Raw genomic sequence first — 14,419 nt, 5'->3', positions numbered from 1 at the left:
TCTAAAGCACTGACACACACACACACTGTCTCTCTGACACATTTCCCTTTTAGCTCTCCTCCTCGCTGTCCTTTTGACACACACACACACACACACACACACACACACCTGGGCCGTGCCTGGCTGGTGTGTGTTTCCAGCGTGCAGCAGCACAGATCGAGCGGCTGACGCTCAGTTAAAAGCTGCTGGGTGGGTCCTAATTATTTCTTTGAAGACTCGCTTTTCCTCCCTGTCTGAGCTTCTGACGAGCTTCACTTTAAAGAGGCTAGACACACACACACACAAACACACACACACAGACTGTCATGCAACCCGCCTCATCTGTCACATAAGACTTTAATGTCGACTCCAGGCTGCAGATTTATGGGAACATAATGCTAAAATGTTTATGTGCTGCAGATGCATGTTGAGTTTGACAGGAAGTTTTTTTCATGTTTGCATGAAGCCTCAAGTTTGATCCAAAACTGCAACATTTATTGATTCATTCAAAATCAACTAAACATGAATCATTTATGGTTTAGGTTTGCATTTAAAATCATCTGTCGGAGGGATTTGAAGATTTGTTTCTGAAGTTGATTGATTTTCTTTTGACTGACTGTCGAGGTCCATCAGTGTCCCCTAGAGGTCCCCCAGACCGCAGTTTGGGAACCTTTGACCCTTTCAAGAGCTCCACATGGCTCCTTGTCTGCAGCTTAATGTCCACAGGGACAAGTTCATTTGCACAGAGATGAAGGATTTAACCCTTAACTTGATTTCTTTGAAAAAAAAGAAAAACATGGGAGGAAGGAAATGAGCAACTTAACAAGAAATGACAAAAAAAATTAGCAACAAATTACAAAAAAAGTTACAAGAAAATTAGCAACAAAAATAGTTTTAAAAAATAAATTTAAAAAAGTAATAATAATAATAATTAAATTATTTATTTATTTGTTTTCTTATGTAATTATAATATTCCTTTTGGTAATTTTCTAATATGTCTCTTTCTCTCCTTCTCCCTCCTTTTTTAAAAAATACTTTTCTGGTTGTTTTCTTGTCACTTCTTAACTTTTTTTTTTGGCGTGGTGTGTTAATGATGCCAAAGAATCTTCAAAAATAATCTGAAGAGTAGAGTACATGCCCAAAAGTATGTAGACACCAAACAGATCTCCCATATTGAACATTTGATTCCACATTTAATCATTAATCTGCTGCTCTAACAGCCTCCACTCTTCTGATTTCAGGCTTTGCACCAGATTTTGGAACCAGCTGCAGAGATTTGCTCCCATTCAGACACAAGAGCATCAGTGAAATCCAACATGTTTGATTTGGTGATCAGGTCTGACTCGGGTTTATCCCAAAGCTGCTGGATCGAGTTGAGGACAAAACTCTGTGCAGACCACTAAAATTCTTCCACACCAAACTGGGGACATCATTTCGTTGTGGAGCCGCTTTGTGCACAAGGACGCTGTCATATTGAAAGAGGTAAGAATCAAACATGAACACAAAGTTGGAGGAGTGCTGTCTAAAATATTATTATATGCTGGAGAATTAAGATTTTTCTTCTTTGGATCTAAGGGACCAAAACCTGGAGAAAAATCAGTTCCAAATTAAAGGTCACCAGTGTCCACAAACTTTTAAGTAGTTTGTGGTGAAAAATATTCAAGATATTCTCCCAGTACCAGTATCACCAAAGAGAGTTCACAGAATACTGTATTTCTATTTATTGCCAATTTTGGGCATTTAAGAAGGACACTGACTTCTGTCTTATTCTGCGGGAGATGTGATAATTGATCAATTGGTTTGAGTCATTTTTTTAAATTAAAAAAATCCAAATTTTTGATTCCACATTTTTAAAAGTGATTTTTTTTTGTGTTTCTTTCCTCCTCTGTGACATTAATCAGTCGATTAAGTGAACAAATAATCGACAGATTAGTCTATAATTAATAATCATTAGCTGTAGCCCCAACACAAATGTTGCACTTGACTTCTGTCCTCTTTTCACTTAATAAGGATACTAGTAATAATAATAATATTTGTTTGTATAGCACCTTTTCTACATAAAATGCAGCCCAAAGTGCTTTAGATAAAATGAAAAAAAACTGTATTAATCCCCAATGGAGGAATTCAGTGAGAGTGCTAAAATAAAAACTTATGTGAAGAAATGTACATTTATAAATAAATAAATCATTAAAAATTATCATACAGAACATGGATACCATAACTCGGGAAATAAGCTGCAGACAGCAGAAGTGGAAAACTTTTTTTTTTTTAAATACATAAATATAAAAGAAATATTAAACAACAAAAGTCGAAACTGCAAAAGCACCAAAAAAAAAGAAAGCATAAAAAAGGATTTTTTTTCTCCCTCTGAAACACTTAAATTTACAACACAGAGACATGAAGCACATGGAGCTCCCCTGGTTTGTTGGTCATGAAACTAGATCTCAGTGCAGGAGGTTTGTCTCCACACACACACACACACACACACACACACACACACACACACACACACACACACACACACACAGCTTTGTAGTAGCAGACAGAGGCAGCGATTATTAAAAACTTAGAATAACAAAAGGAGGTCTGGAGGAGGAGGAGGAGGACAGGGAGAAGTCTGCTGCAGGTCTGAGGACCAGAAAGGGTCTTGGAGGTTTTGGAAAGGTCTGGAGTCAGGAGGAGGTCCCGGCTTGCACAGAGGAGGCAGGACTTTTTCTGGCTCTGTGGTGCGCTCCGACACCAGAGGTCCGCTTTAATACCAGGGGAGGAGGAGGAGGAGGAGGAGGAGGAGGAGAGGCAGGTCGACTCTTTTACGCCGCTCAGAGAGGGAGAGAGAGAGAGAGAGAGAGAGAGAGAGAGACTGCAGTCCACACTCCTCCGTCCCGGACAGTCGGCATCGAGCATCCATGCGTCAAACGGACTTTTCGATCAGGAGCGCAGATTCAAACGAGTCCGCTCCTGGAGAAACGTCACAGTCTGGCTGATCGTCACGGAGCCGGAGCTGTTTGAAAACGCTCCGGTTGATATAAACGAGCTGCGCGTGTTTATTGGAGCTCAGATCACCTCGGACTCTTCGGTTTGGACTCCTCTTACTGCCGGAGCGGAGCGAAATCTACTTTCAAACCCTCCGCTCGCTCCTGTCGGGATCCGCACATCTGCAGGATTTCATTGAATGTTTTCATCCCGGGACTCCTGTTTGGTTTTTTTTTCTCAACGCACGACATGAGCAGCCCCGCTGTGTCCTGCCCGCCGGTGCGTCTTTGTCATTTTAATGTCGGTTTAATCTCCGCGCTGATTGTGGCTTTGCATTTCAATCTGACAAATTGAGGACTTTGCTCTCCTGGCTGGAATAAAGAAGTCTGGATCTTCTTGGATTGTTTTTGTTTTTTTTAATTAATTTTTTTTAACCGTTTTCACCAAACTGGTTTTCCTGGAGAAACTCCGAGGATGTTGCTCCGCTGCTTGAACCTTTCCTCCTGGTCCACCTGTAGGTTTTTCTTCAGCTTTTTGCTGCTGCTGCAAACGCCCCGGTCCTCCTCTCCGCTAATTACAGGTAAGATTAAAGGGATCATATGGCTTCCTAATGACACATCACAACACCCACCTTGCGTGAAATCTACTCAAACCCCCGGTTATTTAGTCTACCGCGTCTCCGTGCCCCTTCAGTCTGGTTTTACTCCGCCGGGGAGCGCACCAAAATCAAAGTCACTGCGGCTTTTATATCTCAGTAATGTGGTGGTCAAGTAAAGATCCAATTAAAAACTCCAGTTTGGTGCATGATTACCAGGAAAAAAAAATCAGCAGAATGCGGATAAAACACTCAATATCCAGCACTTTTTTCTTTCATAACGTCGCTCCTATTTTTTTGGCATAAATATATTTCGCAAAGAAAACAGTCAGTAAATTGCGTTTTTGTGGTTTTGAAATGTGCCCTTAGGGTATTCCGATGAGCGCTGCATGATGAAAATAGACTCGCTTTTCAGTTTAACCCGGGTTATCCTCTCGGTGCCTCCCTGTAAGTAATTGCTGTGCCTCCTCCAGTGGAAACATGGGTTGCGCCGGAGAGATACCACCAAAATCCACCCTGGCGCGCGTGTCATTTGCAGCAGAGCTTGTTGTTTGCAGAGGTAGTTTTCAGCCCGACGCGCTAAATCATGATGACAAGAGTCAGAATCAAAGTCAGTTATATCAAATTTAAGGAAATTATACAAGGATTTAGGTCTTTAAGGATGAAAAGGTCTGCGTGGAATTATAAGTGATCTTTGCGCAAATTGTTGTTTGCGTCACTGGAGCTTATAATTAGACCACTTTTTGAGTTAAAAGTAGGCTGTAAAGAGTAAATCACTTTCTTTAGCAGCTCTGTGCTCGTCCTAAACGGCCTCTGATGCGCGCCTCTCTCTTCGGACTGAGCGCCTCTCTCCCCGGGCTGCTCGCCCCTGACAGCCGCATTGCATCATAGGATATGGTTTGTTCGCCCTGCAGCGCTTTTACAAAAGAGAATAATGGACAGGCAGTGAATGAAAGGTGGATGAAGGAGCGCGCGCCGCCAGACGCCCTGCCCTAGTGCGTCTTATCAGCTGCGCGAGGGGACGGGACTCGTGCTGCTTACCTGCAGCCTCTGGCACTGTGAGGAGAGGGGATCAGATTAAATGCATTTGGTTCCTTCTAGAGAGTTTCTCTGTCCACAGAAGTTGAGTTTCATGATAATTTCATTAAGAAAAGGAGAAAATCTTTGCAGAATCTGATTCAGAACAGACATTTCACTTTCTCTTCAGTTTTTAACCCTTTGAAACCTGGATCAGTTTTCTTGTGCTGCGTTCAGGCGCCTCTCAACAAGCATTTAAATCTTTAAAAGTTGGTTTGAGCAACTTGGTTTGATCTCCTGATAAAAATCAAGCAGCAAATTGGCAAGAAATGTTCTGCAAACTGCAAAAACATTAGTGAAAGGTGAAAAGAAAATGACCTGAAAATTAGCAAAAAATATAAATGTTTTTAAAAATGTTTTAAAAATATCAAGAAAAATATATTTATAATTATTATATAGTATCAAAAAATATATATAATTATTCATATGATTTTTATACTTTCAATATTTCAAGTTTTGTTATTTTCTATTTCTATTTATTTATTTATTAATGGGACTGATTTCATGTAATTTTTTTACAAGTTTGTACCAATGCCTTGCTATTTTTGGGTCTTTTTTTAAACTGCTGTTTGCCTGCTTTCTATGTTTCTAAAACAAAGTCAAGCCATTTTTCTCATGTTACAAAGGGTTTACATCAATATGAACATCCACATGAGACAGAATTACCTGTACTCACATCCGTTTGAGCCCTGATAAGAATAATTTTTGATTATCGGGGCTTCCCCTCTACTGGCTGTTATCTCTGTTCCCAGCAGAAAGATGGGAATCAGATGGGGGACCAAACCTGTACCAGATGGCTCTCTGGAGTCAAACATGTGTGTCTATTTGACATGAAACAGAAACCTCTGTCCACCTCTCTGAATCAGCTGCAGCATTATAATCCTACGCCGCAGCTCAGATTCCTCCACCTGGCATCCCAAACATCCCAGGCTCTGCATCCTCCTGGCTGTTGTCTCTGAGCCGCAGAGCGGAGGGCGGGTGGAGGTCTTTATGGTTGGAGGGTTGAATGTGTCGCTGCAGCAGGTGGAACAAACGGGCACAGAGGTCGTCCTGTTTTAAATCTGCTCCTCTACACTTGTTGCTCTTGATCATATTTTCTCTCTGTAGTGAGATTTTAAGGCATTTTACTGAATCTGAATTGTTTATGGTACTCTAATAAACTCACCAGACAACAGGAAGGAAACACTGAGCACCATTAACCCTCAAATTGAAATTGCAAATACAAAATACGTCTTATAGAAACATGTCAGTTTAAAAAACAAAACTCCCATTTATTGCAAAAAAGTTTTACACTAAATGAGGTAGATGCCAACTGCCATTAAACCCAAAGAAGAAGAAAATGTACAAAAAGTCACGTGACATTCCACAAAACATGGCTCAGTATGTGTGGACGGAGGAAGCGACCGAGAACTTTTAAACTCTTAAATTACGACAATATTAGATTGGCTTTAATGGGTGGCTGCAATAGAAATAAAGCTGCTAATGTTTTGAACATCTATTGCCATGTAAATGGAATGGTATCACCAGAGGAGAAGTCGCACAACATCATTCAAAGGAAACACAGTCATCTCGCATTTGTGTTTTATCGAAAATTTGAAAATATCGCGTTTTGCACAAATCTGTAATGGAAACCCAGTTACTGTTAAATCTGACACGTTGATTCGACTTAAAATAATGTTGGAAACCTTGAAGAAGGAAACTAAATATAACAAAAAAATAGTTTACTTTATAGGCTATCTAAGTGTTAAGTTTACTTGAAATTAAATAGCATTTACTTAATTTTGTGAAGTTGTTGCAAATTTAAAATGTCATGTGAAGTCACCTTGTTCTTTCTAAGTGTTGGCAACTTAAGTAAACCAAGTTATTCTGATTTATCTTCATCATCTTAAAAAGGTTTTGTAGACGGTGAAGTCAGGAGACCTGCGAGTTCTGTTCTGTTAACGTGTTTTAGAAAATACAAATATGACTGACTGGTGTGAAACCAGCAGAATACAGATATACAGCACAGTAAACTAGGTTTACTGAAGTTGCTAACACATTGGTTTAGTTTATGTTATCATTTTTAAGTTGCAACTTACTTTTCAAGAAAGTAACTTGCATATAAGATATAAAGTTAGATATAAAGTTAACATAAATTAAGATGAATGGATATGTTTATTCACATTTTTAAGGCAATTGGTTTCGTAGATTTTGCTAAATAAAATCAAGATTTTACAGTGAAATTATTTGGAGGAAAACTTGCAGAGAAGTTCCTGAATATGTTTCTTTAACAAAGTTTTTCATAAATCTCTTCAGAGCACATATTTATTTCTTTTCAAACAGCCCTGGTTAATCTAAAACAGACAGCATTGGGATGTAACTTAGTACTTTTACTCTAGCACTGTAACTGCGGATACAGAGGGAATTATTCTGCATAATGAGTGTTTTTACTTTTGCTTTTAGTACATTTTCCAAATAATACTTCAGAACTTCATTGCTGCTTTTAGTGAAGTTAAATATTTGAATTCTTTCCCAGAAACTGGAAACAAAATGTGCAATACATCCATATATAAAGCTAATTTCAGACTTTTAGAGGACATGTCCCACGGACTTCCTGTATCTGTGTTCTCTGTCCCCCGTACTTCATTTATCTACAACCGTTCATTTAATTTGCAACATGTCGTAACTCGTTTTTCTGAGCAGTCTTTAAACGCACCACGGATAGGCGGCGTACACGCGCTGTCTTGTTGTGATCACATGACACAGTTGACGCGCGCGGGCAGCTGCTCTGAACCGTCGGCTTTAACTCAAAAACCACAAAAAAATGTGCAGAAAACCAACCAGCAAGACGCTAAAAACCTGCATCCTTCAAAATAAACCGTGTGAGCTGAGTAAAGCTGTTTCTGTTGATCATGCTCGCTAAATGATGTATGATGAATTTAGCATAAAGCTCTGTGAACAAGAGCACGGACGTTATTGTTACCTGTAGCTGGCTAGCTAGCTTCATGCTAGGAATAGACCCTCTCCTCTTTAATTTCTGCGCAGTTTTTGCTCGCTGTCGCTTTGCACGTTTGTTTTTAACCTTTATGCAACAATAGAAAGAGCAGAGAGGAGAAGGAGGACCAGAAGTTAACACCAAAGCTGCAGGGGCTTCACAGGTGAGGATATATGGCTGAGAAAATCTATTTATTGCATAAAAGTGACTTTGAGATTCCTTTCCACAGCTATTTCACAACTACTATACTTAATTTTTAAAATCTGTATGATTGCAATAGACAGCAGGGAGAAGGCAGAGAGCAGGCTGCAGCACTGACAGTCAGGCTTCACAGGTGAGGACAGATTATAACTCATGGCTATAGGGAAATACTTTTATGGGATTAGACGTTGACATTCATCTCCACTAAACTACTGAAATTTCTTTGCACATATTTTTGTCTGTATTGCAATAGACAGATCAGGGAGAAAGCAGCACACAGCAGTCAGGACAGAGAGCAGGCTGCAGCACTGACCGTCAGCCTGAGGCTCCACAGGTGAGGGCAGATTATAACTGGCTAAGAAAATATATCTATAGCATAAAAGTGACTTTGAGATTAATTTCCAGCTGTTACTAAACTTTTCATTTTTAGTTTTGTCACTTAATAATCTGTCTACTTACCCTGTAGATGCTTAAGGGTTATTCTGTGTCAACTCATCCGGAGCTTGGCAGCTCAAACTTTTGATTTTGATCATTTTAAAGAACTTGAGTCGGTCCCCGGGGGCCAAACTCTGGCTGCTTGTGGTTATTTGGTTCTTTAGCCGCTAAGGAGAGAGGCGAGGTGAATGTGTGAGGATGATAAATCACTGTCGGTTTATTCCTGAACAGTCTGTCCCTCTCACTTCTGAAATGATGACTACGCCCCTGTTTACACGGCGTCGCTTCTGGCATAAAATGTTAAACTTTTGGCTTTCGTTCACACAACAACTGCATTTTTGGGGCCCCGAAAATGCAAACTTTTGAAACCAGGTTCCGACACAACCCCTTCTGTCGCCGTGTAAACTGGTAATGCACAGATAGTGTGAGAACGGTGACGTCAAAGCCGCACTTTGAGCGTGCATGTTTATTCACGTTTCTCCAGTAAACTGCAGATTTGTTGCACCACTGTGATCTCTTGCCTGTGTCTTTTTGTTCGTTTATACTCACAGCTCTGGAGAAGACATGCACACTACAGCGTCTTCGGTTGTTTTTGCAGATCTGTATACGTGATGATCATTCTCACAGTGGCTTGAAACGTCTCTTTGGTGCATTAAATATGTGATAACTGGAGCCCTGCTGGTTGCAAGCCATTTAAAACATTTTTTTGATGCCTTTGTACTATTTACTTATTTGGTTTGGCACCTGCTCTAAGTTTGGATTGGATGTGTGTGCATACTTTTACTTTCATTCCCACAATTTTATCATATTAACCCAGATTAAAAAAATAGATAAATAAGAAAACTTTTCTGTTTTTAGTTTGGCTGTTCTCGTCTAAACGTGGTCTTAAAGGCAGATGAACGGAGGTTGCAAACAAACACAGTTTTTGGGATCGGAAAGGTCAAAATTTGATCTGGAGACAGATAATATTTGACATTTAGCTACCTCAATAACTTTAAATTCATTAGAATTGAATGAATTTAAGTATTTTACCAGCTTGGAAGTGGATCTAAAAATGGACTTTCAGAGGCTGATCGACCTTCACAGTCAGAGAGTGCGACCTCTAAACTCAGGAGAGGTCACAGTTTTGAGTCTCCTGCAGCTTTAATGACTCTGAACTCTTAAAAGTTATCTGTCTCATTTTCTGTCCTTTTCACTGCTTTGGAAGCAAAAGTTTGGGGTTTTCCTTTTAATCACAGTGAAATGTTTAGTGCCGAGGACTAAAGCTGACGATATGTGAATAAAAAGTATCGTTATCAGGGATCCTCGTAGATGGATGTGAGGTAAACACAGCAGCTGACAGACACAAGAGGAGGGTATTTTTTTCAGACTGAGGACGAGGCCTCAGAGACGGAGCTCCCCCTCTCCTCCCTGCACCCTCGCCCTCCTCGCCCTCCTCACCCTCCTCACCCCCCACCACTTACAGCCCTGCCAGTTTAATTACACTCGAAGGCTGTAAATTTTACAGTGCTGGTGGAGTCGGCAGGGTTCGTCTGCTCTGCCAGAATCCACAGGCTGCTTTTCTGCTCAACTCGCAGACGGCGCGACTCGCTGCTGTAAGGATCTGTTGTTGGAGAGTTTTAGTCCATTAAACCCCCGACGCAAACTGCGTTTAGATCTTTAACTCAGTGTCGTACGACTCTTAGCTTTGGACATCAACTGAGGTTACTGTCGGCATGTTTGTCAAACTTCATATTCCAGTTTACTGTGGTGACGGTTGAAGAGTTTAAGGTCCAGTTTGTAAGACTTTGAGGGACATACTGGCAGACATGGTATTCATAACTGTTTTCTGTAGTGTATAATCACCTGAAACTAAGATCGTTGTTTTCGTTATCTTAGAATGAGCCGTTTATATTGAAATAGGGAGCAGGTCTTAGTTTATGGAGATGTTGCACCCCCAAAACAGACCAACCAAACACTAACTATGTTTACATGTTAGAAAAAGTCGAATTATTGTGTTAAAGGCCAAATGGCCAATTCCGAAATCACCAACATTACAACAAACTAAAGAGTCAGCAGGTCAGAAGTCAAAGGTCACAGTACACTGATTACAGCCGAGGCCCTTATATGTGGGAGCGGCCACGTATGAGGGATTTCTGGGAGCTGATAGTCCACGATTTCACAGAGGAATTCGAGATTGAAAACTTTCTCAGAGTTATGTGATGCAATAACAGCACTTGTAGTTCCTGCTGCATCATGAGGGAGCCAGTTCCTACTGACAAGCACGCAGACATAGCATCATGTGACCTAGAAAGGACTAAAAACGTGTTTTTATTGCAGTTTTGTGGAGTATGGCTTTTTCAAATCACTTGAAATACCACCTCATGTGAGCGTAAAAACTTTTTTTGCAATAAATTGGAGGGTTTTTCCCCCAAAATTGACATTTCCATTAGGCGTGTTTTATATTTGCAGTTTCTGTTTGCACAATTTGAGGGTTAATGGAAACCTGCCTAATGACATTTCGAAAATGTGATAAAAAATCATGATCGAAAAACAGCTAGATCTAGAGATACGAGAGCAAAGTAGCAGCATTTTAGTTTCTTTATTCTCATGTGGTTGTTCAGTTCAGTGTGCTGTTAAATCCTAAAAGGTCAAAATCAGTCGTTCTTAAAAAAAATAAATACATCTCATCGTGGTCAAACAGTGAGATATTCTTGTCCTCAGAGAGATAAGATCAGCTGGAGGAAACAGGAAGTAGTTTGACACTCAGACAGAGCGGATCTACCTTTACCTCCGATGACCCTGGTTCAGCTCATGACAAAAAGTTCCTGCTGGGAAGGAAGTTATTATTTTAGAGAGTCAAAACAAACCTGGCACATGAACAAACAGCCCGGCATCGGTCCGGCGCTTCGTTTCTCTCTGACATCTGTCTGCTTCTACCCATAAACCCTTGTGTTTGGGGTCGTTTCCTGCAGTCGGCTCGGATTACATTTGCTCTCGTAACAAACTGACTGACTCACGATTTTTAAGACCTCAGTTTAAATGTCACTGCTTTTACCTGGACAGACAAACCACACACAATGCACGTGTCAGACAGGCTTTTGTCCAGAGCTCAGATGGAAAATTGGACAAATGAAAATAAAATTCAAAAAAGCTGAGGCAGTGATATTTGATTTTTGTTTATTTTTTGGCCACATGGGGGCAGCAGAACAAACTGTAAACACAACACTGACATATTACCACCCTGAAAGGTACTGATGAACGTGTTGTCAAACAGCTGCCAGAGAAAGACAAATTTGTGTCCACGTGCTGAATTTTAGTCCCATATTCAGTTTTTTTGCTGCGTTCACATAATTAGATGGACGAAATATGGAGAACAGTCCACATATGAAAGGGCAATAAATAAAAAAAAAAACCCTGAAATAAAATAATGTAATTAATTCATAATTTTATGTAACTTTTGATTAATGCTCAGTATTTGTCCGGCCCGTTCTCTTTCCCAAGTCGTCAAATATCGCTGTGTTTGTAGTGCATTCGGCATAAGATCAAGAAAGTGACCTTAAGAAAGTGCTAAAAAAAAAAAAAAAAAAAAAGGGAGAAAAAAAAAAAAATCTAAAAAAATATTATTTAAAAAAAAATATATTATAAAAATTAATATAAATTATAATTTAAAAAATGAATCTATAATCCCTCAGGGTAATTGTTAGTTTTTTTTTGCTATTTCAGGAACATTTCTTGCCAAGTTGATAGTATATAGTTATATAGTTTATGTAGTTTATATAACCTTGGGACTGTGTGATGTCAAGTGGTCCCGACAGGTGATTCAGGACAGCTGGTCACAGTCAGAAGTCCAGCCCCCGCCCTCAGCCTGCGTCTCACCTCTGTCTCCTTCCTGCCGTCCTCCACAGGTACCGAGGCCAGCTGCGAGAACGAAGGCGAGGTCCTCCACATCCCCAACATCACCGACAACCCCTGCATCACCTGCGTGTGTCTGGTAGGAACAACTCGCCTCACTTTCTGACGTGTTGCAGAGCCGATGAGTCACCGCCGGCTGTTTGTTCTCGCCACCTTTACGTGTAACTGCTGCTTCAGGTTTTCCACTCGAGCTGATAAAAACGACCTCTTACAGCGCTGATAGTGATATTTGTAAAGCTGATTATTGAGCTTTGTGTGGCGTTTTCTTATCCGAGGGTTGTGAAAGGTTTGTGACACAGCGACAGGACTTTGAGATGCAAGGTTGTGGCGGGATGTTTGGTGAGACGTGACGTGTGGACTGTTTACAGAAGTTACAGAACTTTTTCAGTAAAACAGAGCTGATATCTATAAGATCTATGAGTCAGCTTTTTATCAACATGACTAGGATAACATTGGCAACTTTGTCTTTTTTTAAGTGATTTGCGAGAGCAGGCGGAGACTTTATATTCAGACTCCTGTTTTCTGAGGTTTTTTACAGTAAACTGTTGGTGAAACTTGAAGCGGGGATTGTTTTTGTTTGTAACACAGCAACTTTGAGACGCAACTTTTTAGGGGGGCGACGCTGAGTGAGACGTGTGGACTGTTTGATTTCAGGGTATTTGCAGAACTTTTTAAATAAAAAAGTAGAAAAGGGGTCAAAAATGTCTTCTGAGAATGTTTTGTGGCTCATGAAGTCATGCTAGCAGGGTTTTTTTAAGTGGTTTGCGAGAGCAGGAAGACACTTTATAATCCGACTCTTTAACTGTTTTCTGAGGATTTACAGCAAACTTTTGGTGAAACGTGAAGTGAGGATTGTTTGTTTTAACAGACATGCCTGTCGTCACGCTGTCTTTGCTCGGCCCGGCTGTTAAAACCGGCCTACAAAATGTTAAGGGACGACTCTTTCCTGGAACATGTGCTCTTTGACCCCTGACCCCCGCAGCCCCCCCCCCCCCATAACCGCTGTAGAGCTCTTTGTTTTAGGGGATGAGAATGAACCAACAAGGCTTTTCTGTGTCACTGCCTCTGCAGCGGCTGAAAGAGAGGTTTTGGTTTTTTAAAAGGCGTCACATGACCAGAGTTTAGCCTGCAGGAAGCACGCGGAGCTGAGCTTTAGGCTGCACCGTGTGTGTGTGTGTGTGTGTGTGTGTGTGTGTGTGTGTGTGTGTGTGTGTGTGTGTGTGTGTGTGTGTGTGTGTGTGTACACAAGTCCAAGTTCTTGTCTGTGTTTTTTTTTTTTTTTGCATCTTTGGTTTATCAGGGTTCCCACGGTCATGGAAAACCTGGAAAAGTAATGAAACCAGTAAAAAAATCAATGAAAGTTTTGGAAAAGTCATGGAAATGTGTTGTGTATAATATAAACAATGACCATGTTTAGTTTTTGTAGCTGACGACATAACGTTGCTCTAATGTGTGTCGACGTGTGACAACATTTTGGTTGTTTTTTGTTTATTTTTGGGTTAGGGTTCCTTGTCTCCCTTCATGTCTGCCCATGAGGCATGTCAGCTAGTTTATTAAGCACTTTATTATACAGCTTTAAATAGCCACATTTTGTAGTTATTTTACCAATAATTTTCAAAGAAAACCTGCCCTTCAAACCCATGATTGATGAGCCCATGATTTTTGGCAGTGCTAAAATGTGATTGTGATTAACTTTAAATATATTACATATAGAAACTGATGTCGATTCAGGTTTCAAAGGGTTAATGTGCCTTTATTTTCCATTTCTGAGAGCTTTACAGCTTTACAGCCGTTAAAGATGACAGTGGTTACTTGTCATGATTTAAGTCTCAAAGTTTTCTGATATAAAAATAGTGGAGCAGGTGGATGAATATCACCGCTCGAGGCCGTTACTCGCCTCCTCTTGGCCTCGTTTCCTTATAATACGACACTATATGTCACCTTGTACATGCACAACTTTCAGTATCCAAACCCCAGCTCCGGATTGGCTGTTTTAAAGCTTTTGTTATCCTCTGATTGGTCGCTCCCTCGGCCTGCAGCCTGACTGAGCCGTCCTCTGTGTTATCAGGCAGACATCAGCCAAAGCCCCGCTGAATGCTATCAGTCATCAGCAGGCAATGGCCGGCCTTTCATCTCTGCTTTAACCCTCCCCTACACACACACACACACACACACACACACACACACACACACACGCACACACATGCACACACTCATAAATGGACATGCATTCAGGGCTCAGTCTTTATTGAATTTAGTCTTTCTTTATCTCCTAAAACCATTTTCAACTA

At 40.6% G+C, this 14,419-nt stretch overlaps 1 protein-coding gene across 2 annotated transcripts in view; it reads left to right on the top strand.

Annotated features, from left to right (window-relative positions):
• The first annotated feature begins 3,401 nt into the window (after positions 1-3,401).
• bmper (BMP binding endothelial regulator) overlaps positions 3,402-14,419 on the top strand; it is a 37,011-nt gene continuing 25,993 nt past the window's right edge. Inside the window, exons 1-2 of one of the 2 annotated variants that reach the window (XM_042490158.1) lie at positions 3,402-3,532; positions 12,122-12,207. In XM_042490158.1, the coding sequence (XP_042346092.1) occupies positions 3,427-3,532; positions 12,122-12,207 (192 nt within the window). In that variant the 5' untranslated portion in view covers positions 3,402-3,426. Of the gene's footprint in view, positions 3,533-7,399; positions 7,486-12,121; positions 12,208-14,419 lie in introns of those variants that run through there. The other variant, XM_042490159.1, reaches the window with a different exon arrangement.

Source organism: Plectropomus leopardus, chromosome 7, assembly GCF_008729295.1.
Source record: "Plectropomus leopardus isolate mb chromosome 7, YSFRI_Pleo_2.0, whole genome shotgun sequence".
NCBI lineage: Eukaryota > Metazoa > Chordata > Actinopteri > Perciformes > Serranidae > Plectropomus > Plectropomus leopardus.
This window is presented reverse-complemented; position numbering and strand designations above follow the sequence as displayed.